This window comes from Episyrphus balteatus, chromosome 3, assembly GCF_945859705.1.
Source record: "Episyrphus balteatus chromosome 3, idEpiBalt1.1, whole genome shotgun sequence".
NCBI lineage: Eukaryota > Metazoa > Arthropoda > Insecta > Diptera > Syrphidae > Episyrphus > Episyrphus balteatus.
Window position 1 is genome coordinate 93,625,004 of NC_079136.1, and position 27,834 is coordinate 93,652,837.

The following is a 27,834-nucleotide window of genomic DNA, read 5'->3' on the forward strand; positions in this document are numbered from 1 at the left end:
TCTTCTTTTCTTCATCTTCAAACTTTTTGGGCTGGTCTGACCGTTCTTTGTATTTCATATCAAAATCACTGCTTTTAAATCGTCGAAACCACTCACCACAAGTCGGTTTGCATAGAGCAGTTTTCTTTAAATTGAAGCAGAGACGCAATGATCAATCGCTGTTGATTTCAATTTGACCAAACGAAACATGCTAATTCTTATTATACTCCTTTGACAGTACTTTGACCTTAATACATTGGAAATGTAATTAATACTAATTATGATATCTGGCGAAAAGCGATAGAAATTAAGTTAGACTCACAAAAACTTACTGGTGTAAATAAATTTTCTTGAGTTTACATACTTGATTAATTGCCTTGTCTATAAATGATCTTAACATGAATCTGATTTGTAACAGGATTGTGGATTAGTACGGGTTTCTTTACTTTAATTCCTATATACGCATTAATTTAAATTTACCAAATCTGGCGAACCCCACATGTCGTCGATAATAGAGAATTAACCAAAGAAATCCATTGAACCCTTGATCACTGAAATGTTATCTTTAAAAAACCATAAATAAATAAAACAAAAATTTTTTTTATTGTATATCTATTATCTACGGTTTCCTTTTATTTATCATTTTTTGTTTTATTTTCATAAAGCATTAATTTTGTTTGAATGTTTCATTTTCTTATCGAACTCTTTTGTTTGAGTTTTTTTTTATAACATACATACATGAATATATGATAAACACATACATACATACATAAAATCTGAATCTGGATTTTTACTTTTTTATGTTAAAATTTACTTTTTTTTTGTTTATTTTCATTTCCTAATATCGTTGTTATATCAAATTATATTTGCTTGTTTTCGTAATAACTATAATAAAAATTAATGTCGAGAAATTTTAAACAAAACAATTTGAAAAATTAAAAAAATAAAAATTAATAATTTGAATTTAAAAGATAAACATAACCAAACATTTGCAATAACAAAACAAATAAACATTTAAATTTTTACAAATAAATTTTGGCAAATATCTAACCATAAAATATTAAGACAAATACAAATTGTTGCACAAATAAAACATTATGTATTACAAAAGTATAAATGTATAGTAAGTAATAAAAGAAAAAAAAAAATAAATAATTATTTTATAATGATAATAAAATAATTATTTGAGAAAATAAAATATAAATAAAAAATATGTAATTAATAAAAATATAATTTTAATTATAATAAATGGAATTATTTCTTTTGTTTTTTTTTTTTTTTTATTTTCATTCTGACTGAGAGGCGTTTATAGTAATAAAGAAAATAACATGGAATATAATTGATAATATTGTTTTGTTTCGCAAAATGGTTTAATATTTTTTTTTAGATAGTAATTTTATTAAATTAAATGTATTTTTTAAGTCTAAGCATAGATACCTGTTCAGATTTTTTGCTGTTTTATTTAAATTTAACAGTTCATTCTATTTTAGTAATTATTTATTTATTTATGTGTGAATGGGTGTTTTTTTTTTTCATTTAAATTTATTTAATCCTATCGTTTTATTTTTCTCTCTTAATTTGACACTATCATTCAGTTCCTTTTTTGTGTTTTATAGTTTTGTTTCCCATTTATCTCAAACTTACTTACAGAAAAATAAACTAAAAGATTGATTATTTTTTTTTTAAATTTTTTTTTTTTTTCATTTTAAATGTTTCATCTAAAATTGCACAGCAAACAAGTGTTTCTAATGTCTTCCTGTATTGTTTTTTATTCCACTTTTTTTCAATCAGTTTGTTTTATATTTTTTGTTTTGTTTTAGAAAAAAAACTATTCGTTTCATTTACAAACAAAGATTAAAACATAAACCAGCAAAATTAATAATTTTAAAAGTTATTTCTAATATATCGCGTTATTTTTCATCGTATTTTTTTCGTAAATTTTAATTTTCAAACCCTTCGCTAATTTTTCTTTTCATTTGCATTTTTGTTTTTGTATTTAATTCCGATTGTTGTTGGTTGGTAAATTACTTTTGCTAACCATATTCTTAAAATATTAAATGTATATTATATAAAAATAGATTCATTATGAATTAAAGTTATGTATAAGTGATTTTGCTTTTAATATTTTTTTGTATTGAATAAATTTTAACAGTTTTTTTTTTTTTTCTCGCTAGACTTTGGCTAGAAATTTATTCTAATTTTCAAACTCAGATAGAAATCCGTGAGAGCTAGCTCTAATTCTGTTTGTGAGTGGGTTTTTTCTGTAGTCCAATGTTACAAGAATTCTATCGCTGTTGTTGTTTTTGTTTTACATTCAAAATAAAATACAAAATAATAACATAATATGTATGTATAATAGTAAATTAATATTTTTTTTGTTGTTTTAAATTTATTGTAGTCTTAGAAACAAACATAAAGTTGTCTGTTAGTTTGAATTTTGCTGTTTGAAAGCAATTGGAGATGGAGTTACTTTTTTTTTTTCCTTACATACTCTCATTTCAAACAGTACAATGGCAATGATTTATCAGTTAAATTTAGCAGATTTTTATTAAGAAATTCATGTAAAAACTGACTGACTTTCTGTTCATTTTTGTTTTTGTTTATTATTTTTTTTTTTATGTGTAAAAAGTCATATTCTAATAGTTCATCGATTAGAAAATGATTTAAGTTTATTTTTGTTTTATATTTTCTTTTATTATTATTTCATTACGTTAAGTTCTGGAAGGCAATCTTAATCTCCATTTGTATCTGATGAATTTATTCAACATTAAATGTCCTGCAAATGTAAAATTTAAAATTATTAAGGTTTTGTTATAAACAATATTATAAAAAAGCACTCTGAATAACTGAAAAAGAAAAATACCAAAAAATAGAAAGCTCTTGGTGATATGGTAAATAATATTATATTTCTATAAGTAGTGGTAATTTTTGTTCCAGCCTAAGTCGCTTAAGCGATTCTCTTATAACTTGGTAGTAAGGCTACCTTCGCGCCTCTAAGGAGGCTTTTTTCATTTTTTTGCACGCATACCACTTTCCCTCCACTTTTTTTTTCTTGTTGTCTGAAAATGCCTCTTTTTAATATTTTAGTGCCTCTTTGTCCTTTTTTTTAATTTATATTCTACTTCTTTTCCTTTGTCAATTGTTTTTCCTGAAAACATTTATCAATAAAGTATTTCTTTAAAGACTGAGCAATTAATTTGTGTTTTTAATCTATTACTTCTATATAGTAAGCCTTAGTGTAGTAGAAATAGTAAAAATGTATTTATTAATGATAGGTACAAACTTAGTAAGGGGATACATAATTTTCTTATTTTTTTTACAAATTTTGGTTAGTTTTTTTTTTTAACGGAATTTTAAAAAATTATGTAATCTGTTTTTTAATCGACAATTACATAATTAAATAGCTTAATTCGCTTGGGGCTCAAGTTCATTTTACAAGTTATTTGTGTCATTTTAACAACTTAACAACTTAGTAGTGCATTAGTTTGTATTTAACAATTTCCACAAAACCAAACTCAGTATAAAATATTTTCACGCTACTCGAGCGTGTATTTTATTTTGTTTTGAACACTTTTTGATTGAGGCATCTTTTTTTTCTTGAAAATCTATTTATTGCCCTCTTTCTCAAAATCTACCAAAAAAGCCCTACTTGGTAGTAAACAGCAGTATTACTTCAGATTGGAAATTGAAAAACTAACGGTTCGGGAATACAATGTAACTGTATTGTATGTATTTGCAAAAAGATCAATTGAAGACACAGAATTAATGGCGTAGCTATCAGTATTTAAATAAATTTTGGATGCTTGGTCTACGCGAAATTTTTTCAACTCTTTTAATTTAACAACTTAACTGTCCCCATAGAAACTTATTATAAAACATTATACGTCCAGCTTTATTCTCATCTCATCGACTCTTCGTCCCATGAACCACATTGGATTCATATAATTTTGTTTTACACCTTACGTAAAAGCACGCATTATTTGGATCTCTTATTAAAAAAGTATTCATTCTATAGGAAAATTAAGAAATGTAAAAAAGAAAGATAATTAAATTTACTATCAAAAACGTCCTTGCAAATTTTCTGTTAAATGAGTCGTTTTCGCGATATTGATCAAAACGTATTTTTCAAAACGGCCGTGGACAAAACATATAATCAAGCCTCTTTTATTATCCTGCATTCAGATATTAATGCCTCTACAATTTTTCCTAGATTTGTTTTCTTTTTTCAATCGCGCGCCTGTACTATTAATTGTGTTTTAATTTTCTTATTATGTGCCTACCTATATAATAATTGTGTATCGTAATTAAAAAAATATTCTTCGATATGTTAACATATGTATAACTTCCCCCAAAATAAAAAAAAATCTAAGATTTTTTTATGAAATAACTTTTTTTGCTTAAACAGTTTTCCAAGTTTTTTTTGCAGTTTGGTAAAGTATTTCTTCTTTTTCTACACATTCATGAATAAATTATGTTCTATAGCAATATTTTCATATAGCAAACACGTTTTTAGACACACGTCTTTATGAATCATATATGACTCATGGACTCCAGAAACATGGAACAGAAAATATTCTATGAGTCAAACATTATTTGTATCAAGAAAAATCAAATGGAAAGTGTTACCGACTATCAGGAACAGCGCAAATGAAGTGCTGTTTAATGCAAATGCGAGATTTTAAAACTGTTGAAATTAATGCTTATGTTCGGCAACGTCAATTCCACTCTTTTACAAAACAGTTTAATGAATGATTTAGAGTGTTTGATATCGTGTCGGCACAACGCCAAAACCGCGAATCTGCATTTTTGGACATTTTCACTTTAATTGCGTCATTGTACTTGTTATCGGCCCCCCTAATCACTGCGTCCATCCCGATCCTCCATCTGTAGCCTAGAAGCCTAAACTATCAAATTCCGTTGCACGAGTTTACATAAGAAGCCGTTTTTCTCAAAACTACAATTTTGCAGATTCGTGGTTTTGGCTTTGTACCCACGATATTTAGGTTATGTACCGAAATGGCCGGTGCAGTATCGTCTTGATATAATACTATTTAATTGTTCAGCCAATTTAACTTTTTTATTAAAAAAAACTTTTCTCCTAAGCAAGTTTGAGTTTTCTGGAGAGACTGGAAATTCTTAACAAAAATTTCGAAATTAGGAGCTTTTTAAGTGTTAGAGGTCATTCTTGTCATTATGTACATTTTTTAATTACATACAACGTTTTGAGTTCTTTTTAAAGGCCAGTCGAAATTTTTCGGAAAAATTGGGATTGTGCCTGATGGAAAAGCGTATGTATAATATTTATATAAACTTTTCAAATTACAGAGAGATGCAGAAATAACGTAGAAATATAGATATTAAAATTTAAATACATTATGTATATTTTGTTTTTCTATACCAAAATTTGCTTCACGATAAATAGTCACTCAAGTAATGTTCAGCGTTAAATGAATACGTCTCCAAAGAACCGTTATCAGACCCATTCACACATATCTGCGACGGGGATACTATCTATGCAGTTTCTTTTTAAGTTTCAGTGATGTTGTTGATAGAGATGCGACGTACATATTCGTTTATTTTAATTTAACTTACTTGTTTTTCCCCGTTAGAATGTTTTAATAAATTAATTTCTTCCTCCTTTGAACGAACGATACTTCTCCAGTTTTCTTCTTGTTCCCGGGCACGAGCTTCAAGCTCTAATAATGTATTCCCCTAAAAAATTGCAAGAAAATTTAAAATACAAACTTTTATAACATTTGTGATAAAAAGTTATTAAACTTACGGTCTTTGTAACGAGTTTAGTCAACTCTTCTGAGTTCGCTCGTAATTGAGCGTTTTGTGATTGCAATTTGAGTATTTCAGCTTTGTCAGCAGCCGACGCTGATTCTACATCGCTACTACTGCCACCGCTGCTGGTATTAGTGCTAACACTACTACTATTTTTAATACTATCACTATTATTTTTTGTATCTTCACTACTATTTAAGTTATTATGATTATGTGAAGAATGATTACTACTACTGTTGCTATTTGTTGCTGGTATAGTGGTGGTGTTAGTGCTGGTGGTGTTAGTGGCGGTAGTTGCACTATTTTTACTTATAGATTGTTTAACATGTGTCGCTAAGACCTGCTCGACCCATTGGTCAAACGATAACGAAAGTGCTGATCCGGCATTTGCTTTAACTGCATCCGGATACAAACGTTCTAATATTTCGCGGATTTGTTTTTGCTCATTTGCCGGATCTGATTTGATTGTAACTGCTTTTTGTTGTTCTTGTGATAGAAGTAGTGCATGTTGTTGTTGCTGTAGCTGTTAAAGAAAAGAAGAAAAAGATGACATTAAAAAAAAAATCCATTCAATTTACACAATTGTGTTATCGCTCAAAGGAAATTGGTATCGAAAATAAATTGAAAAAAAAAAACACTTACACCTAAGCTGTTGCTAATTTGTTTCTTTGCTGTTTCAGCATTTTGTAAAGCCTCAACCAACTTCCAGTTTTTAGTACGCAAGTCCTACGAAAGGAAACATAACAATATAGCATTGCAATTGCTTTTCATTAATTTTGTTTTTTTTTTTTTTATAGTTAAATTTGAAAACAATTATTAATATCTAATGAAGTATAAATTAAAATGTTAAATATTACAACGAAAATGAAAACATTTATTTTGATTAAAATTAAAAAAAAAAAATATTGCAAAACTACATTTAAATTATGAATCCTGTTAAAACTGGAAGTATGGTATTACATTTTTTTATTTATGAAGCAACAAGCTAGTGAAATAGCATGGCTTTATCTTGATCCTTTAGAAATAAAAGTATTTTTTATGTATTAATAAGCAAGATGAGTAATTAGTTGATCTGGAGTAAGTTAAATTGTTTAGTTTACAAAATGATCCATTTAATTATACTAAGGCGATTGAATGAAATATTTTCAGATTATTACCAAGAATACACTTTGTTATGAAGTTAAATTAAATTGCATTTGGAAAAATAGTTAGTTCTAACTGATATTAAATCCATTTGTATTTGATTGATAAAAATCGTGGCTCTTAATTTTACTAAGTAAAAGATCATTTGTCTCACGGAACTGCAACTCGCAATGTTTAGTCGATTTTTACATAAAGAAATAAAGATCAGAAAATTGACAACTACTGTCGATCATAAATCATAATGGACAACCGCAATACAGATTTCTCAGATAACGGATCTCCGATCACTCTTTCTGTTTTTGCTTAATAGACAATACCAATTCGGGATTATTGATCGATCAGATCAGACAAAATTATCAAAAAGAATAAATGACAAGAAGAGCACATTTTTTGTGTTGAATGGATCTATTTGAAGAAAACAAATGTGAAAAAGTTTCGTTTACTGAAAATATTTCCGATCAATGAACAAAAACCAAAATCTTTACTAAAGGCGTACAATTATTTGTAACCAATCCCGGTTATAACTTTCTTTATTAATGTGTGTAAAAACGAATGTCAATATGGTAACTATGTATGGTATGTATTGTATCACCGTTGGCTAAGAGTGAAAAACAGCTATCTCCACTTTTACAGTCCTGACAAAAATATTTAAAAATTAGAAAATTTCTTAATTTTTGAATAAATCCAAAACAATGTCAAGTTATTCTTCAATCTTCATACCACTTAATGTTAAAGAATTGATACTTTTTTTTTTGTGTTTTTAATCAATTTTTGAAATCATGTTTTCGTGGAATTAGCAGATTTTCACTCTATTGATATTGAACATTAAACATTTTTCACATTCTCTATATGCGATATAATTAACAGGCGAAACGGTTACGATCTAAAGCTAGGTATTCGATTTTTGTTTACTAAACTGAATCGATTGTCTACATTTTTTCAAATATGATTTCCATAGGAAAATAATATTACAGCAGGTTTGAACTCATTGCATTATAAATACGAAACCTTATGGCAGTAGTTCATGACATTTAAAAGAGAAAATTCTTCCAAATCTTCAGAAAAATTTAACAAGTCTTAAATTTAACACATTTAATACCCGAAATAAATTATTATAATGAAGATAAAAAGAAAATTTTGTTTAAACTAAAACTCAAACACAAAAAAAAAAAAACCAAATAAAATTTTATATTAAATATTTATCAAAAAATAACTTACATTATTCTTTTCTTTTTGCTCTTGAATTTGCTTAATAAGTTCATCTTCTTTGCTAGCCAACTGCTTCAATGAGTTCTCATATTCTGAAAGTTTTTTATCCTTTTCTTCCAAGGCTGTCTGAAGGATATCCAAATTATTCTTTAAATCAGTATCTTGCTTATTTTTCTCTTCAGCCTGATTATTAATTCCACCAATCTCTTCGCTAAGCTCCTTATTTGCCAAATTCAAAGCATCAATTTCCTGTTGCATATCACCAAACTGATTCAATGCCATATCTAACTCAGCTTGTTTGGAATCCAATGCATTTTGTAAATTACGAAGTTCCACTTTGTTAGATTCGTGTTCGCCTTCGGTGCTCTTTGCTTTTTCCAGCTCATAGCGTTGTTTGTTAATGACAACTTCGGCTTCGTCCAATTTTTGTTCAAGCAACTGAATTTGATTGACTTGAGCTTGAATTATTTCGTTAGTTTTTTGTTTGGCATCTTCAACTCCTTGATGTGATGCATTGACCAAGCATTTCAAATCATTCACACATTGTTCTTTGTGAACGAGTTCGGCCTTCAATTCGGTAATTGCTTGTTCTTTGTGAGCGAGTTCAGCTTGCAGCATAGTAGAACGTTCATTCTCACGTTGCAACTGAACCAAAACTTCTTGTGAACTAGCCTGTTTCTCAAGACGCAACTTATTCTGGAATTGTTGACGTTCCAATGCAAATTTATCATTGATATTTTGTATTTCTTGGGCCATTGCAGCAATTTCTGTCTTTTTGGCTTGAATTTCTTCAATATAACCCTTGACTGTAGCATTTATTTGAGCACGCTCACTATTGATCTCAGTACGCATATCACGGAGCTTAGCTTGAATTCCAATTGAAGATTCTTGTTCTTCTTGCAAAGCCTTTTCTTTCTCTTCCAATTGTTTCTTCAACTTCTGAACAATATCATCGCTCCATTCGGAATGAGAAGCGGGCATATCTTGCTGTTTGTTCAACAAGTAATCAATGAGAATTTGAATTTCACTACGGTTCAATTCGGCCCGACCAAAGAGATTCATCAAGAGACTCACACCAATTGTATCGTTTTCATTAATCTTATCCAAGGCAATGTTTTCCTTGTCGTTCTTCTTCTTATTTTGCTGTTTTAGTTTGTTGTTTTGATTTTTGGGTGAACCAGTACGAACTGGTTTCTCATCCAATTGCTTTAAATCTTTCGAAACATTGGTGATTTCTACGGCTTCTGTTTCTTTCTTGGGTTTGTTCGGCTTTCTTTGTTCCTTGGCTTTCTTGATTTCAACGTTTTCCTGTTTCTTAATTTCAACTGCATCCTTTGGTGGTTTGGATTCAATACTATTCAAAGCAGGTTTCTCTTCGTTTGTGATGATGGTTTCCTTCACTACAACATTCTCCTGCTTGTTAGCTAAAATACCAGCACTTTTGGTATTGGCATTTTTACGTTGCTTATTGGATTTGTTGGTTGCCTTTTGATTGTCTGCACTAGAACGATGCTGGCCGACATTGCTTCCATTATCAGAATCAACAATTTCGGCTTCGGGAGCAGCGAAATCTACCACCTGAACTACAGGTATAGCTTTCTTGGAAACTATTTGTTGTGGTTCTTCGGGCATATCTTCAATTGATGGATTTTCCGATTGAGCATCGCTGTCATCAACTTCGGTCGTGTTGTCTTCGGTTTTCTTTTGTTGTTTCTGTCGTTTCTCCTTTTTCAGTTCTTTCTTGCTTGGCAATTTTGAGCTACGCGCTTGTTTTTTGGCAGCCTTTGCTGGTCCGTAGATTTTTTCGGTCATTGCTTTTTTCTCGGCAACAATTTCTTCAAATGTTTTCCGACGGAAAAACTTGTTTATGAATAACAAAGAAAATAAAGATGCCAGGAATACACATGCGATTATAATTAAAATTTGAAAATCCATATTTGCATATCTTCTACTGAACAATTTTTTTTAATAAATTGAAACTTTTTTTTTGAATTTCTAAACAATTATTTATTCTGTAAAGAAAGAAAGGAAAGAAAAAAAATATTAATTATTTATTTGAATCAGTTTTATTTAAGCTATTTAATGTATGTATGTACATATGAATATGTGATATTCTTTAAATCGATAAAACATATGTTAACCACGAAAACGCTAATGAAAGTAATAGCAACTGGCAATTGACAAGAAAAATAATTGAAAAAAGATGTATCGATTTCTATACCTATACATATGTTTTATACTGTATGTTTTTTTTTTAATTCTTTGTTCAATGTTTTGGAAGACAGATAAGTATAACGACTGAAGACAAAAAAAAGCTAGAGTTCAAGAAATGATGAACTTTTATCCGATATTGTAATCACTTATGCGTCTTAAAAAAAAGCAGATTAGATAATTTGCATTATTTACTTGCACTGATTCTGATTTTTTTTAGAAAATAAAATAAATTTCAAGGCAAAGGCACAGTCATCTTCTTCATACAATATGTTTGAATAACTCAGTCAGAGTCATTCAAATTTGTATGTCTTATTTTAATATAGTTATCATTGATCTTTAATTAAAAATAAAATATGTAAAATGGACATAACTTTTAACCTCTAGCAAAGACATCTATTTAATTATTTTAAGTAAAAGATCAACAATTCTTAAATTATACGATACCGAATCTGAGCACTAGGAGCTGTAGGAAGACATCTCCATTTTATATTGTTCAGATAATTAGTTTATAGACATCTCCATTTTATATTGTTCAGATAATTAGTTTATAGGTCGGAACAAAGTTTTTTTTTTAATTTGGGACATCATTATTCATGGGAAGCCTCTTGCACGCACAAATTGTGTACACAAATAATACATTCATATATAGAATTATGATTTCCAAACGCGCATTTTTGTGATTCAATCATTTTTGGTTTGATTTTTATAATGTCAAATGAAACAGTTTTTCAGTTTTTAATTTTTGGAATAACAACCTTTGTATAATTAATAAACTCCATAAAACCAACACCTACCTAAATTATTTATATTAATTCCAGTTGTTGAAGAAACGAAAAAATAAACACTATACTACATACATATATACATTTTATTTTTTGTTCAATTCAGACACGCTCGTGTGAATTACTTTGGAAGAATTGTGAATGAATGACGGTATGTGTCATTAAAGTCGGCGAAAATAAACCTGCATTTAAGAGTGCCACAACGGCAAAGAATTAATGATGAAACATAATACGTAGATGCTAATAAGTGACAAGTCTAAAAGTGATACACTATACAAAAATGCGGTTGTTTCTAAATTTAAGCTAATGACTTGATCAACCAAAATGGTAGTGAATCACTTTTAGTAAAATTATAATCTAAGTTATGAATGTTGGATTTTTAAAATTTGAATTTTTTTCTGAGTTAAGGCTTAATAAAGTTGTTGAAGACATATAAAATATTGAATTGTCACTATTGCAAATGCATATCATTCAGAGAGATAGGGAGACCGGAGAGTCTGTAAATCAGTAAGGTTTAAATTTTTGTATGCATATATATTATTTATTATTATATCAATCAAATAAATAAATGAATGAATGAAAAAAAAAGGCTGAATAAATACAAGGTTTTACATAATGTATGTCTACAGGCTTTTAAATTAAAACATACAAGCCTATAGTTTTCAGTCAGCTATAATGTAAGTCATAATTTTGTTACAAATGGTATAAAACGCAAATAAGAAAGGAAGTATTTTAGCAGCGACTTTTCGGTTAATACTTTTTTGAGGCTTTTCAAATGGAAAATTAGCCCAGGCGAGCGTTTACCTGTCTTTTTCAACCTTTGATAAACAAATATTCTTGACATACTGAATGATATTTATATTTGTTCAGCGCTCTATTCCAAACTCATGGGGCACAATCCAAAACTATATTGGCTCTATTTCTTTATTTATTTAAAGTCACTATAAAAGTCAGAAAAAAGTTAACGATTTCTTTTCTGAATATTTTTCGAGCTACGACTGCTGGAAAGTGTGAAACACAACATCTTTCAAAACCAGAAATCTTACTGTAATGAGATAGGATTTTCAAATGATATATGTACATTAGAGTGACCGCAACTCCCATAGAAAAAATTTTTTGTCGAATTTTTTTCGGGGGAACCCCATAAAATGTTCCGCCTTTGCAGATTTTTAGATAGCCAAAATTTCAGCTCGATTGGATAACTCTAAATGGTGCCGACACTCGCTCAAAGTATCAAAAATCTCTGTTTTTTCACTGTTTTTCGAAGAAAATTAGCTCTAGCTCCCAGACAGATCGAGTTATTTTCACTTTTTATATATTAAATTAAAGGTAGTGTTGTAACACATAATTCAGATGCTAAATTTGTTTAGTTTTACTAAAAAAGAAAAATATTGTCATCAATTTAAATTTTCAGTACTTACCACAAAAAGAGCTGAAGTGCAAACTCGATTTAAAATTAAACTTTTTTTAACTGTTTTATTCTGCGGATAGGGATAGAATGGATGTTTCTCTATCTCTGGGCCCTCGGGTAGCAAAAGTATGAGGTATAGTCGTGGGGTGAAAGAGCTATTAAGAATGAATCTTTCTTTGTTATTGGATCGATGTAAGGCATCTGATAGAAATGCTTCTCGCATAATTATAGCTACAATAGAAGCACTACGGCAAAATCCAATTGACTTTGTAGTTTCAAAATCAAACTTACATTCAACAAGAAAAAACTTTTGCTTGGTTTAATGCCCCAAGAGCTTATCTGGCTCCTAAACAAGATCTTGATCTTTTGCGTAATTGCATTGAATACCTCAAGATAGACAAAGATATTTCAGAGTAGGCTCTTGCTAAATTCTCAAACCATTTATGGTATTTAAGTTCAGAGCAGGCAGGTCTGGCGTTCTTTGACCTAACTTTACCAGATGGCGAACAAAATTAGAAACGGCCAACATAATTTTGAAAACTAGTGAAACGGAAACCAACAGAAAAGTAAATCCAAAGCTACAGACACATGAAGATGAACAATTTGTCACAGCAGGGTTAAAAAATATTGTGAACAAAGAAACATTGAACTTTTTCAGCCGATTGAAAACAGACACAAGTTTTCTCAAAGAACCTCCAAATCTTTGGCCCGAAAACCCGCATTTTAAAAAAGGCTTTTAAAAAGTGCAATCACTTAAAGTCGTAAATGACATGACAGAAAGAGGAGTCAAATTAATAACGGATTTTAATAACCTTTTAATTGAAGATGAGGAACAAAAACAATATGTACTTCAAGTAGTCAGTGAGTGCCGAAAATTGTATCCTGATGCTTCCAAAACTACTTTGTAAATCTGTTGATTAAATTTTTTTAGTATTTACTTCATTAATTATGTATAAGAAATGTAACACGATGTTATTTTTTTTGTTTTTTAGGCCGTGTGTGAATTGCGTAAAATAGTTCACATAGTGTAAAATATTTGACACTGTTGAGGTGAATAAAAAATTTTCAGCTGTTAAAAATTTATTGGGCTCTGGGACCTGGTTTCATAGCAGAAAAGAGGCAGAGAAAAATATTAAACAATAAGCCATACAGCTGAAATTTTTTTGTTCACCTCAATAGTGTCAAAAATTTTACACAGTGTTAACTATTTAACGCAATTCACACACAGCCTTAGAATTCTGTTAAATGTTTCGTTTTTTTAAATAAAACAGTTTAAAAAAAAAGTTTCATTTTAAATCGAGTTTGCACTTCAGCTCTTTTTGAGGTAAGTACTGAAAATTTAAATTGATGACAAAATTTTTCTTTTTTGGTAAAACTAAACAAATTTAGCATCTGAATTATGTGTAGCAACACTACCTTTAATTAAATATATAAAAAGTGAAAATAACCCGATCTGTTTGGGAGCTAGAGCTAATTTTCTTCGAAAAACAGTGAAAAAACAGAGATTTTTGATACTTTGAGCGAGTGTCGGCACCATTTAGAGTTATCCAATCGAGCTGAAATTTTGGCTATCTAAAAATCTGCAAAGGCGGAACATTTTATGGGGTTCCCCCGACCAAATTTCGAAAATCGATTTCTTGCGGTCACTCTAATGTACATACATACAATGTCCGAAATAAATATAAAGACAGTCAGTCAAACATATTTGCTATTGTGAATTATGAACTTATTTGAGTCGATAGCAAATTTTTTTTTTATTTTTATTTAAACGAAATATTTATAAGATTTCTGAAATTTCGGAGTAGGAAATATAAAAAAAAAATTTCGTTAAAATAAAGATTCACAATGCCAATATTCATTTTCGATGATCGACTATCGAAAAAAGTCGTCTGTCAATGGGCAAACGACAAAAAATCGATGTTAACAAAAATCATTTTTTTTTTTTTTTTGAAAATTTAAAAACTCTTTATTCTTACAAATAATATATATATCAGTCTAAAATATTTAAATTTTCGCAAAACACGGCAACGCTTTATTTCAAAATCTTTAGTAGGTACCGTTTTAAAAAAAATCTGTCTACCAGTATAGACTATGAAAATATGTATGAACGCATAAATAACGTCATGACGAAAACCATTTTTTTGGACTTTTCATCATCGAAATGTTGACTGTTTTAAATGTAAGTACTTGAACTATGAACTACACATTTCAGTGAAAAATCTTATCTTAACAAAATTGCCCCTTATCAACACGAAGCGCCATTATAATTGAAAAAAAACTACTAACACATGATGATAAACGTTAAAAAGTATACTTTGTATTTTGTTTATGGTCCCACTTAATAAATCATTCAAACAAAAATAAAAAGCATAACAAAAACCAATAATCCATTCATAAAAAAAAAAAACAATTCATTCATTTACTCTTAATACATTAAAAAAAATACTGGCTGAAATGCATACAAATTCACGACGTGGTGCATAATTGCCATCAGAAATAAATAAATAAATTTTTAAAAAATCCAAACATACGTAAAACAAAAATTATCATTATTTCGACATATCACTATCTAAACGTACATTAATTCTGTTTGTAGCAAATCATTTAAGAAAAAAAATATGAAAGTTGACATTTTGTTTTAAAAATAAATTATAACCCTGATGATAATGGAAGTTTTTTGTTTTGTTCATTTGCTTCATAAATGAAATCTGCAAACGTCGGCTTTTTACTAAAAAAAAATTACCAGTTGTCTCCTCAAAATTTAATCAAAAATAGAAAAAACCTTGACGTAATCAAATATCAAACAAAAAAAAAGAATACAATTTATGCACGTTTGTATGTGTGGAAAAGTAGTCTGAGAATTTTAGCAAGTGACGAGTACATCTACTGAAACTACGTCATTAAATTGATCTTTATAATGATTTACATACATATGATGAATGATAATGATCGTTTAAGTTTTTTTTTTCGAGGAAACAGCAGCTAAATCACTCATCAGACGATTCAACCTAATTCTCATAGTAAAGTCAATAAAAATAAATTAAATATTGCAAATTTAAATTATGAACAAGAAAAAATAGTTTTACTCTAACTCTCTTTCTCTCTCTCTCTTTTTATCTCTGTCTCTCTTAAAATAAATATGAAGCTACACAATAATGTACGTGAAATATGAATGTTTTTGAGTAAATTAAATTTGTTCCTAGTATTACACAAAATACTGGAGAAATAAAGATTTATTTTCATAATAATTATTTATGCGATTCGATAATTTCCGTTAATATGCTACTCTTACTTTGGTTTTGAGTATATTCATTTTGAATGGCTTTACTCAAAGTGAAAGACATTACGATGATAGAGAATGCCAAAAAAGTGGGTCCCGGAAGACCGTCTGTCTTTCTGTCAGTCTGTCGGTCTATCTGTCTGTAAACGAACCTACAGCCTAAACGGATAGACCGATTGATGTCAAACTTGGTATGTAGCGTTATTTTGCGACTCTCCAGAGGGGATTTTGGAATTAATTTGTTTGGACCAAAAATAACGGTACTTGTCATATACCGATTTTAGTAAAATTGAAATATCTCAAAAACGGCTCCAACGATTTTGTTAAAAAAATTCAAATGTAAGTTTTAAAAGAAGGTATATCTTTTAATAAAAAATTTTATTTTCATTATCATTTTTCATGTTCATTATTATCATTATTAACGGTACCATAGAACCGTTTTTTTTAATGCGATTTACTCTGAAACTACTTATTCGATTTCAACGAAACTTTTTGTAAAAAAGCACGATTTGTATAATTTTAAAATAAGCCAAAAATAAAATTTTGAAAAAAAAATAATTTTTGGATTTTTAAAAAAATTTTGAAAATTTTTTTTTTTTTGAAAAATCAAATTTTCGAAAACGGGACATTGGATTTTTTTGAAATTTTGTTTTTAGATGTTGATTAGTGATTTCTACAAAATGCCATACCAATTTTTTTCTTAACTTTTTTTCCAAAAAATTATTTATAAAAAATTAGTTTTTTAAAAAACGGCTCTAAAGCCTGAACTACATCAAAACACAAAGTCAAAAAAGTAAACAAAGCTCAAAATATAAAAATCACATGTATGTATATTTACCTGACATCTATTGGAAAAAAATTAACAAAAAAAGCTCTTTTGTTTTTGAAGTTTTGAAATTTCAAATAAAAAAAAATTAAAAAAGTAAACAAATTACAATCAACTCCATCTAAGTCCAAGAAGAAGAAAAAACATCGTGTTTACTTTTTTGTACTTTTTTGACGTTGTGTTTTGATGTAGTTCAGGCTTAACGATTTTGAAAACTTTTTTTCTAAAAATGCACCTTAAGATATCAAATAAAACTGCATACTTGTTTTGGAGGACAATTAAATTTCAGATTTTGTTTTATTTAAAAAAAAACAAATTTTGTGTTTTTTTTTCATTTTATTTTTTTTTTATATATATGTAGGTACCTACATTTCCCAAGTTTCTATATAAAAAGTCTTAATTTAAGCAACTTGAACTCTAAGAGCATGTTTGTGCGACCCAGTCGTGCATTTTATTTTTTTGTATTTTTAATTAAAAAAACTATAGTACAGACAAATTAATTGCTCCTTTTTTCGAATAATTGACTCTTTGACAAAAAAAAAAAAAACAATAGGTACATATTGTTTTTAAATGAACATTTTCGCAACTTTTATATGCTAAAAACGGCTCATGTATTTTTTACCAAAATAGTAAGGGTCTTTTTTTTAATCAAATTTAAATCCAAAACCTCTGGAATTTTCAAAAAATGATTTTTTTTAAATATACATATGTATGTAGCTCTCAGTGGTGAGGCCCATTCTTTTTGTAAAGTCGTTTATGAGAATGTAAAAAATAGGAAAACGCTTCTATGGGAGGTACCATTTTTAACTATTTTTATAACTTTAGAAATATTTCAACCAAAAAGGGAAATCCTAAAAACCTTTTTAGTGTCAGCAAAAATTGGATTCTTATGTCGAGTTCCCTTAAAAAAAAAATCGATTTGAAACCTCGACACATTGTTTACGACACGTAAAACGCATGCATATCGATTTTAAATCAATTTTTTTTAAGGAATTCGACATTAGTAAACATTTCAGTTTGCGTAATGTTTGGTATTGTTGGGTGAAAGCCATTTTGAAAACCGAGTGTCTCTCGGCTGTCTCTGAAGTGTGCCAACTACAGAGGAACAGTATTTTGCGAACCTCTTAAGTCAGTATTTGTCAACAATTTGATAAATCCTTGAAAAAACAAATGTGTAGTTTTGACATCTCTGGCAAGCTTATCCGCCTGTTCATGATAACGATAAAGAATGTACGCTGCTCTGTCAGGACCTCAGTGATACCTTTGATGTCAAAAAAGGTTTAAGACAAGACGACGCTTTTATAAATAGTCAGGACCTCACCGATACCTTTGATGTCAAAAAAGGTTTTAGACAAGACGAGGCTTTTTATAAACAGTCGATTTTTTACTTTTTCCTCTTTTGTTCATTTACATTTTGAGGTACATAGGTGCGAGGTATATGTACGGTCATCATCCGTCCTGTTTTACAGAAGACAGTCCTCTTTTTCGTTGTGGTGCCATCTATAATATTTTAACAAAAAGAGGTCAGTGGATTGTTATCTTTTTACTAAATTGTCCTTCTAATGTATTTTTTCTGTCATATACTTTTTTAATTAACTACACACACGGATGCAGATCTTGCTGAAACGGATGTGGTTAAGAAAATGTTTTTGAGTTGGAATTATTGGCATTACCGATTCTTTTGAAAAATTTTTAAAAGAAACCCAAGAGCGTTATGTTTAGGAGTTAGGTTTTGTTTTGTTTTTTTTTTTTTTGTATTCAATTTATGTCTTTGAGATTGGACGAAACAAATTATTGTCACATCTAGCTGCCAGCAGTGAATTGAGGATCTTAATAGATATTTAAATATACATAGTAAGCCCTTATTAACCCTTTCACGACCACGGGGACACATTTGTCAAAAGCCAAGAAATATTATTAAAACGAATCATTTAAAAGATAGACCACATTCTTCCCTTTTGACCAGAAACGCTGAACGATTTTGTTTTGACTTAACTTCATCAGGATTTATGGATTTATTAATCACGATCCACAACACGTCGTTATGTTTGTTAAATAAAAAAAAATTAAAAACTAAAAAAACAGAATAATATTTATTTTGTTTTATTTGAAGTAGAAAAAAATTAAATAAAAACAAACAAAATATACATGAATATGGTTACTAGGTTAGCCAGTTTGTAGAAAACCATTTTTCATTGCCTTCAAACCGTTCTTAAATTGTCGTCAATTTGCACAATTGATCTATTTTGCCTAACAAAAATCAATAAAAATTATCTGTTTTAAGTTTGTATAAGTGAACAATTGTTCACATATTTAGATATGAAATAAGGGAAAGTATATTTTACTGAAATGTATAAGTAAACACTTTTGCGTGAAGCATTTATATTTCCCCACTTTATTAACGGTTTATTATTTTTTTTTTTTTGTTTTGTTTTTCTGTAATCATACGTTTACTCTACCGAAGCCGTCGATTGATAAAATACACTTAGTTTCTAGAGAGGAGATGATGATGCAGTATTGTTTTATATACATAGTTGGAATGTACTCAATGTTCATTAGATTTCCCTAGCGTTTGAACATTGTCGTAGAACTTAAATGATGCCACGAATATGTTGGCAGTCTCGAAACACACACAATAATTAATCAATTTAGCCCAATGTTCTCCTCTGCTTGCGTTTTTGTTTCGCAAAACTATGATTTTAAATGGGTTACAATGCTATTAACCTGAATTTATGTTTATTTAATCTATACATTGCACTTTCTGCAAGGTAATGCAAACAAGTCGTGTATGTGTATGTTTGCACACTCAAATGTTTGATTTTCTTCTTTTCTTTTTTTTTTTGAGTTTGAAGTTTTGGCAAAATTTATATTATCCTCTTGAGGAGCGAAGAATTTTGATTTTTGATAAACCAATATTAAAAAAGTCTATAGAATGATACCCTACAAGAGTATATTTTCGAGGCTTTTACAATTAAATAAAATAATAAAAAAAAAACTCATCAGGCTTTTATCTTCATAATATGTGTGTAGATAGTTTAAGACGGTTCTTAGTTAAAAAATTTGGAAATTATATGCTGACAAATGTCGAAAACAAATGGCAAAATAATCTTGAGAGTTAGATATTTTAAGATTAAAATTTTTATTATTATTTTATTTTTTTCTTCAAACTGCTTTTTGATGAATTTTCATATAAACAGCTTTAATATTCTTAGCAACTTTTACCGTAAAAGCAAGTGCTTGCTTTATTTTAATCAACAATATTTTGAAAATTTTACTATACAAATTCAATTCATTCAAAATTTTCTTTATATTATAGGGTGTATTTAAGTGATAACACTATAAATATGTTTTATTGCTGTCTAAAAATTGGTAAACCTATGCATAGATGGATATTAGGGTGGCTCTTATTTGGGAAATGATTTAACATATCTTATAAACAACAAAGCTGTAGTTTTTAACTAGTTAAATAAAAAATTAAAGTTATATTTAAACGTGCTTTCATTAAAAATTCTGTGGTCACCATCAATAACCGCTTAAGTTAGTTAAGAAAAAAAAATGTGTGATTTTATAATGTTTTCCAGTTTTCAGTCTACATCAGTGTTTCCCAACGTGGGGCCTACGTCCCACAGAGGGGCAGTTCCATTTTATAGGGGGGCAATGAGAATAAGAATATTTATTTTCCGAACATCATTTTTTATTTGTTTTAATGAACTCTTCAGCAACTGTTCAGAACAGAATTTTCTGCATTTTCCCCATAAAACAAAACTAACAACACTTGTCGTTAAATAGTAATCAATTGTTTTTGCTTTCTTTCGAAATTATTATTTTTACTTATTTTCCCTAATTTTTTTTTTTTTTTTTTTTTAACATGAAGGTTTTGATAAGATTCTGGTGGGACATATCACAAAAAAGGTTGAGAAACACTGGTCTACACCTTCTAATTTTTTTAATTTTGAAAAAAAAAATACATTAAAACCATCTAGACTAGATCGAGTTGTTACTGTGTAACGGTTTTTCGAATCATTCGGTTATTCGTTGTGGCCCCAGAATTGAACTACATATTTTCACTTTACATTAGCTGTGTTTTATTTTCCTCGTGATTCAGATTAGATCATCGTATTTATTTGCGAAACAACAAAACAAAATCCTGCTTTTATTGTAAAGCTAATAAAAACAATGATCTGATCTGGATCATGAGAAAAATAAAACACAGCTATTGTTCCCAAATAGGTTTGATTTCAAAGGCTAAAAAATTTGACATGAAATATAAAACAACACAAAAATTGAATATTTAATTTTTCGTTACTTTTTAAAATGCTGAAGTCGAGTCCGAAGAAAGAAAAGATCTATTACGTTCCTATCTTGAGACATATTAACTTCAAAATGTGTGCAAAAGTTGCAATATCTGATAAAGCCGATTACGCATTACATATTTTATGTATAAACAAATAAATTACATTAATATTTTAACTTTCAGGCGATTTCTTGTAAACAAAGAAACACACATACAATTGACTTAATCATGATAGTAAAACAGCTTTACAATTAAAAGCTTTACAACATTTACAAAGATTGTAAGCAGCATCAATCAATTAAGATTGAATTTTAATGATTCTCTTGCATTTCTTTGAATATGAATTAAATACAAATTATTTAAAAGAAGATCTTGAACACAATCTTCCTAAAAACGTAGTAATAAATACTTTCAACTATTAAAGTGGGTTGATTTCACCTCAAGTACTTTTTTTTCTCCATTGCTGAATACTTTCTTTTCACTGGAAAAAAAAACCCAAAGAATGTTCACCAATAAAGATATTTCATTATCAATTTTTGTTTAAGTCACTCCTGACGTCAATAAACTTTGTTGTATGTATAAATAATTAAAATGTATATGTATCTACATACCTGCCTTATAATAAAGAGCCACGTAACATAAGTTAAGCAAAAATTCAACAACGAGGATCCCTAGTCATTTTTTTTCCAGAGAAAAAAAGTATATACAGATACTTTATCCAACAATAAGTCAGTGCGAAAATAAGAAAAAATTTAAAAAAAAAAAACACAACTCCTATCCCATCCGGTTTTGTGTAGCTTTCTTCACATGTTACTATCTCTTCTTAACTTCTTCTTCTTTTTTTTTTTTTGTTTTTGGTTACGAATTGGGAATCACCAAATTGCTTACTTCAAGCCCGGTAAGAGGTATAACAGCCGATTGGTTCGACCCACAGTGTAAAAATTCACAAACTTCTGCAATAACCTTGCATGTAGGAGGAAAATATTGTATGTGTTGGTTTATGTACAGAAACGACTGTTCATCAGTTGTTACATACCAAGATATATCACATGAAACAATCTACACGTCATTGTAATTTTGGTTAATTTTTGTTTCAATATTAATTTTTCTTAAACAAAAACAACCAGACATTGATGTAGCAGAATTAATTTTCGAAACGCGAATATGTATTTTTTGTAACTTCAATTTTAGGGATCAGTATGTACAAATATCAGTGTGACCATACCTTATTTGAAAGCCAAACGAGTTTTAAGTAACAAAGAGACAAAATACGTTTATCTCTGTGTGTTTTTGAACGATTTTCTTTACGGTTAACATTATTTTTGTAAGCTTGATAATAGGAGTTAAGTATTGCATTTAAAATAACTATACTTCAAAAATTCATTCGTGTTTTTTTTTTTACGTTAATTAATGGGAAACACATTTCACGATCGGTACGCAAGAGTAAAAAAAATTGCAGTGATACTGCCCCTATGTAATCTATTTATAATGAAGGTTTTGAATGAACAACAATAGTTACTTGTGTGTGTTATCAAAGCCTAAATTATTTGAATAAAAACATTCAAATAATTTATTATCGACCCAAACCATATTACCGTTTCAATTACAGAGTTTATACTGTGGATACAATTTTGTTTTTTATAATTGTTTTGAATTTAGGAAATTTGGTTCAAATTCAGCTATATTTTCTGGGGAAATTTTTTTTCAAAGATGATTCGTGAGTGATAGCAAACTTCCGAAAATGGGAAAACACCCCGAATATATTTTATAAGATTTTGTCCTCAATTTTTCTTTTTAATGCTCATTTTTATGAAAGTTTTGACGCTTGCTTTATATTTTTATAGAATCAAAATTGTGGAAATCATGTATTTTGTTCGCCCTATTCAAACTTGCTTTAATTGAAACCTGTAACTTTCGAATGCTCCATAGGATTTAAAAAATAAAATGCGTGACTGTGTGAACTCATTTATTTGCTTTTCTAGTAAAAATTGCTTGGAACACATTCTTTTTATGTACAAATTAACACATTTTGATACATAAGTCATATTTATTTTTATAAAATATTGTCTTTTCTGTCTCAATCGAGAATCATTTATTAATGAGCAATTCCAAGGTAACTGTAACAAATAAAATACATATAAATTGATACTGTCCATGAATAAAATTTACTCATTACTTTCATAACATAGCAATCCATTTTTTTTTTACCATTTTCGGACATTTATGTAGTTTTGGGGGATGTGATAATGAATATTTTCTGTGAAACTCTTAAGCTTATTTAATTTTACATGCAGATATGTATAAACAAAATTACAAACTTTTAAACTTGAGTTAAAAAAAATAAAAAAACAAAATGTTTAAATACTTCAGGTTCAGAGAACAAATTGAACAATGACTCAAGTTACATAAATTTAATACCTTATAATACCTGCGATTAAATGCAAAAGAAATTTTTTTCTTTTCTTAAGAATATTTATTTAACGAAATTAGCTATAAATATAAGTTTTTTTTTGCAATGATAAGGGGGTATTTACATCGGTGATCTTATTTTCAGATTTCAGCTTGTTAATTTATTAAAGGTTTTACACCAAACTTTAGTTGATTATTTAAATCTACTCCCTTACTTATATTTCCTAAATTTTGTACTTAGGATGAGGATGTTTTACTTACGACATTTCGTCCCGTTTCTGCTTGAACCTCGTAAGTACATTTTTTTAAAAGATTTTTTTTTCTGTTAAACATTGCTCTAAAACTTACAGATAGAATAGCTGCAAGGGTTTAAGTGTAGAAATAATTCAATTAATATGTCTAAAACATAACTTGATTTCCCTTTGTTCAATTCATATTTTTAATTTTGAGAAAAATGTATATTTATTTTAAGGAATGATCAAATTTATTTGTGTAGATACGTGGTTCAGGCAGAAACGGGACGATTTGTACTTAATAGTTTTTTATCAACAAAAGTAAATAAGCTTCCACAATATGATCATGCTTCATGTTCTGACCAGTTTTTAATGGAATTTCCTTAACAGTAAAATAAGAAGAAAATCAAATAGTTTTTTAGCATAAGGAATTTGATAGATGTATTTTTTTTCTTTTCTAGCTACAAGTGATGCGGAAAAGATCTAAAATTGTATAGGTTGGGCTAAACAAGAAAATAATGTTTGAGGGAGGTATATTTTGAGAGAGGCAATTTCATAAAACAAAAATTAAAATAGAAAAACAAATTAAAAGTCCATGACGACTTACGCAACCTGCTGTCTATACCTTAAGGTAAAAATATTGAAATAAACTCTTTTGGTTTTTGGATATCATAAAAACTACATCACTTTAACCGAATTCCACAGGTATTCAATTTTATTCATATGGTGTTTTCTTACTTCTCACTTGAAAATTAAAATAGACTTTCTTTATCTTCTGTATCTTCTGCATCAAACATACATTTTCTAGCTTGATCCAAAATCTTCTCCCTACGCTTTTACTTTAAAATAGGTTTTTAAAAAAATAATTAGGAGATTTTGATGAATTTGAAATGTTTTGACATTGATCTTTTATCTTTCTTTAACTAATTTCCAACTAAAAATTTTGAACAAAAGGGAATTTTACATTGTTGTTTAAACTGATTTTTTTTTTTTAAGTTTTGAATGATTAAAGCCAAGGTAACTCACCAAATTTTCATTACTCTGAATTCAGAAAAAACATTGCTTTAAATTTAATTACATATATAGGTATGTATGTATATGAGTTTCTATGGCTTTTATATATTGATCCTCTACTGAAAAAAATCCGCTTTTTGAGTTTACTTAAGGCAAAATCATTTTGAGATGTTATCAAAACTATATAAGATGCTTATTTATTTCCTGCTTAGTACTTAAAGCTGCTTTGAACTACTTTTTCAATAGAGCAAAAGTAGTTCAAAGTAGTTTTAAGTAGATAAATGTTCCCAAAAGAACGCAGCTATAAATTTAGGTATCACCCTAAAATTCATAACTAAGAAATCAATAATATTCTAAAATACAACAATTAATTTCAATTAATGAATCATGTACATAAAATATTTCAATACAATCCAAAAACTGTGAAAAAAAAATTTCCTTTTGTATTTTTTTTTTTTTTTTTTTTTCTATAATTTGGTCACACTAATTGTGACATTGTTATACTCTTAAATTTCTTGTTGCCTCCGATTGATAACACCAAACACATTAAAGTGCAAAAAAAAAAAAAAACACAAATCGGATGTACATAGGTACATATCTCTGTTTATAAAAAAAATATAATATAAAAAGTCACCCAACAACAACAAACAGAGATAAAAAAAAAAAGACAGATTAGTCAAACATTAAAATATCAAGAAAATTGAAAAAAAAAAACAAATCAACCACGTATGCAATTGGAATGTTAAAATGTTTGTAATAATAATGGTGGCGGCAATGACACACAGAGTGGACACAGAGATAAACTCCCAACAACTGGCTTTTATTGCTGATTTACAAAAAATCATCACCCGTATAAGTATATGACAGAAAAACGATGGTGTAAAAAAAAATAAAACCGAGAAGTTGCAGTCACATGAACCAACAAAAAAAAAAAAAAACAATAACCCCAGTTTTATAAGCAACAGCAGCAGTATCATCATTCAATTAAACAATTTTACATTTACAATGAACAGAAAAAACAGCATAGAAAAAATAAAAAAAAAAAAAACACACCATTGATGTTGTGTGGAAGCCGGCTAAGGTCATCAACCGGAAGATGAACAAGTAGCTGAGACTGTGAGAGAGAAAAAGAAAGTCTCCACGTTCATCGTATAGTTTCATGATCGTTTCGTCAATCGTCGTCGTCGTTCGTCATTGCTAAACCAACTCTTCCCAGGCAGTCTTTTAAATATGAATGTATCTATCTATCTATATATGCATTTTCATAATTATTTATTACATAGCACAAGATGTGTATATACATATTTAAACAAAAAAAAAGAAAGAAAGAAAAACTGTATATTAGTGATGGGTAGGACACGAATTTAAAATGAGTTTGTATGAGGTACTCATTTTTCGAAATGAGGTGGTACTTTGTCCCACCTCAAATGTCCCATGGGACAAACCAATTTTAGTGGACAATTTCAATTACAAAAAAAAAAAAAAAAAAAATAACAATAACAAACCTCCTTCAATTTACAACTCTTTCTTTTTCTTCTTATTCTTCTTTTTCTTTCTTATCTTTTTTTTTCTTTCTTTTATTTTTTTTCTTTCCTTTCTTTCTTTTCATTCTTCTCTCTTTCATATTTTTATTATTGGTTTCATTTTAGTACATTGTCGTATGTCCTCTTCGTTTTCTTTCTTAAAAAAAAAAACAAACGTCACGTCCTCCTCCTCATTACTTCTAATTTTCTCCCCTCAAAATACGCACCTACTTCAAATGTCCCATAACACAAAACTTCATACATTTATTTATTTTTCATTTTAAAACATTGGTACTCTTTACTCTTCATGCATTTCTTCATACACATACATTATGTACACACATTTCGTGGCGCGTAACATTCATGATTTTCCTTTTCCTCATACACTCAATTTCATTCCTCATCTGCTCATCATCATGAGAAGAGACAGAGAGAAATACAAATAAGTTTTTTTTCTGGAGACGAAAGAGTAAGGAGATATTTTTTTTGTTTTTGTGGTGAGGTGTGAGGTAATACATTTTTTTGCTTTGAGGTGATGGGACATTTCAGAGTGGTGTATGGGACATTTGTATTGCCTCATGTATGAGGTACCCATCACTACTGTATATAGGCCACGACAGACTACGGGCGGCAGTGGAACGGACGGCCGCGTTTGCGATAAATATGCAAAACAGAAAAAAATGCTGTTTTCGTCTCGTCGTCGTCGTCGACCGTTAAGGCTAACTAACGACGACAACGACAAAACAAAAGAATGGAAATCGCTCGGTCAGCCAGAGGCCAGAGCCAGGGAGAGAATCGGCAATCGGGCCGTCCATCGTCCCAATTGCAATTAATAATTTCTGATTGGGATTTTCGCAGCAGCGGCGAGCGCCTGCTGCTGCCGTCGTCGACGTCGAGTCGAGCGGACCAAGCTGGGGCTTCCCTGAGTGACAGGCACACAAGAGAGAACAAGACCTGTGTGTCGCTGGCGATGCCGTTCACCAGCTCACACACAAAATTGATGATGTCACTAAAAATAACTTTTAGCTCTGTGAAAATTTCTTCTTCCTCCGGCGTTCTAGTTTTTTTTATCATTTCTCATTTTTTTTTTTTTTTTTTCATCCTAAATAAAAAATGTATTTACACCATAAAACCCATTCAATGGTGTTAAAATTTTCAACTTAAGACAAAGAAAACTTTAAAACCCAATTGATAAAATCTAAAATCATTCAGAAATAACTTTTGCAGACAAAAGAAATAAGGAAAAAAAAATGAAGAAAAAGACAAGGATTTTTTTTCGTGGCAACTTTTTGACGTTTCTTCATGCAGGGCTCGTTGGTTGGTTAGCTGGCCAACCAACTAACCGCCATTGCGATCTGTGCCGCTGAATTAAAAAAAAAAAATTATTCACTAGCCGATTGGGACTTTTTTCTCCGTCCAAGTTTTTTTTTTTTTCATGATGAAATTATGTGGCATTTCAAAGATTTCTTTTTATAATATGAATAATGAGAATGAATTATAATAGTTTGTTGTATTTAATTTTATATTGATAACTTACAAATGCGTTTAGAATAAATTGAGGAATATATAAAATTCACTGGAATTTTTTTCTTCTTTTTTAAAATATAATCACACTGACATGCAAGCAAAACCAGATTACACTTCTTCAATCAAAATTGTCCAACTAAAAAACCGTACCCGACCAACACACACACAGAAATAAAAAAAAAAGAAAAAAAAACAGCTCGGCG

General features: G+C 29.0%; 1 protein-coding gene across 2 annotated transcripts; it reads right to left on the reverse strand.

Annotated features, from left to right (window-relative positions):
- Positions 1-1,479: 1,479 nt before the first annotated feature.
- On the reverse strand, positions 1,480-27,799 carry LOC129916404 (ribosome-binding protein 1). Of its 2 annotated transcripts, XM_055996320.1 has the most exons (6): positions 27,642-27,799; positions 8,128-10,130; positions 6,409-6,492; positions 5,762-6,289; positions 5,572-5,691; positions 1,480-2,755 (listed from the first exon to the last, which is right to left on the reverse strand). In XM_055996320.1, the coding sequence occupies exons 2-6, from the start codon at positions 10,051-10,053 to the stop codon at positions 2,747-2,749; spliced, it is 2,667 nt and encodes an 888-aa protein (XP_055852295.1). In that variant the 5' UTR covers positions 10,054-10,130; positions 27,642-27,799; the 3' UTR covers positions 1,480-2,746. The 2 variants fall into 2 exon arrangements, with proteins under 2 accessions (XP_055852295.1, XP_055852296.1); XM_055996321.1 differs by lacking the exon at positions 6,409-6,492.
- Positions 27,800-27,834: the final 35 nt, after the last annotated feature.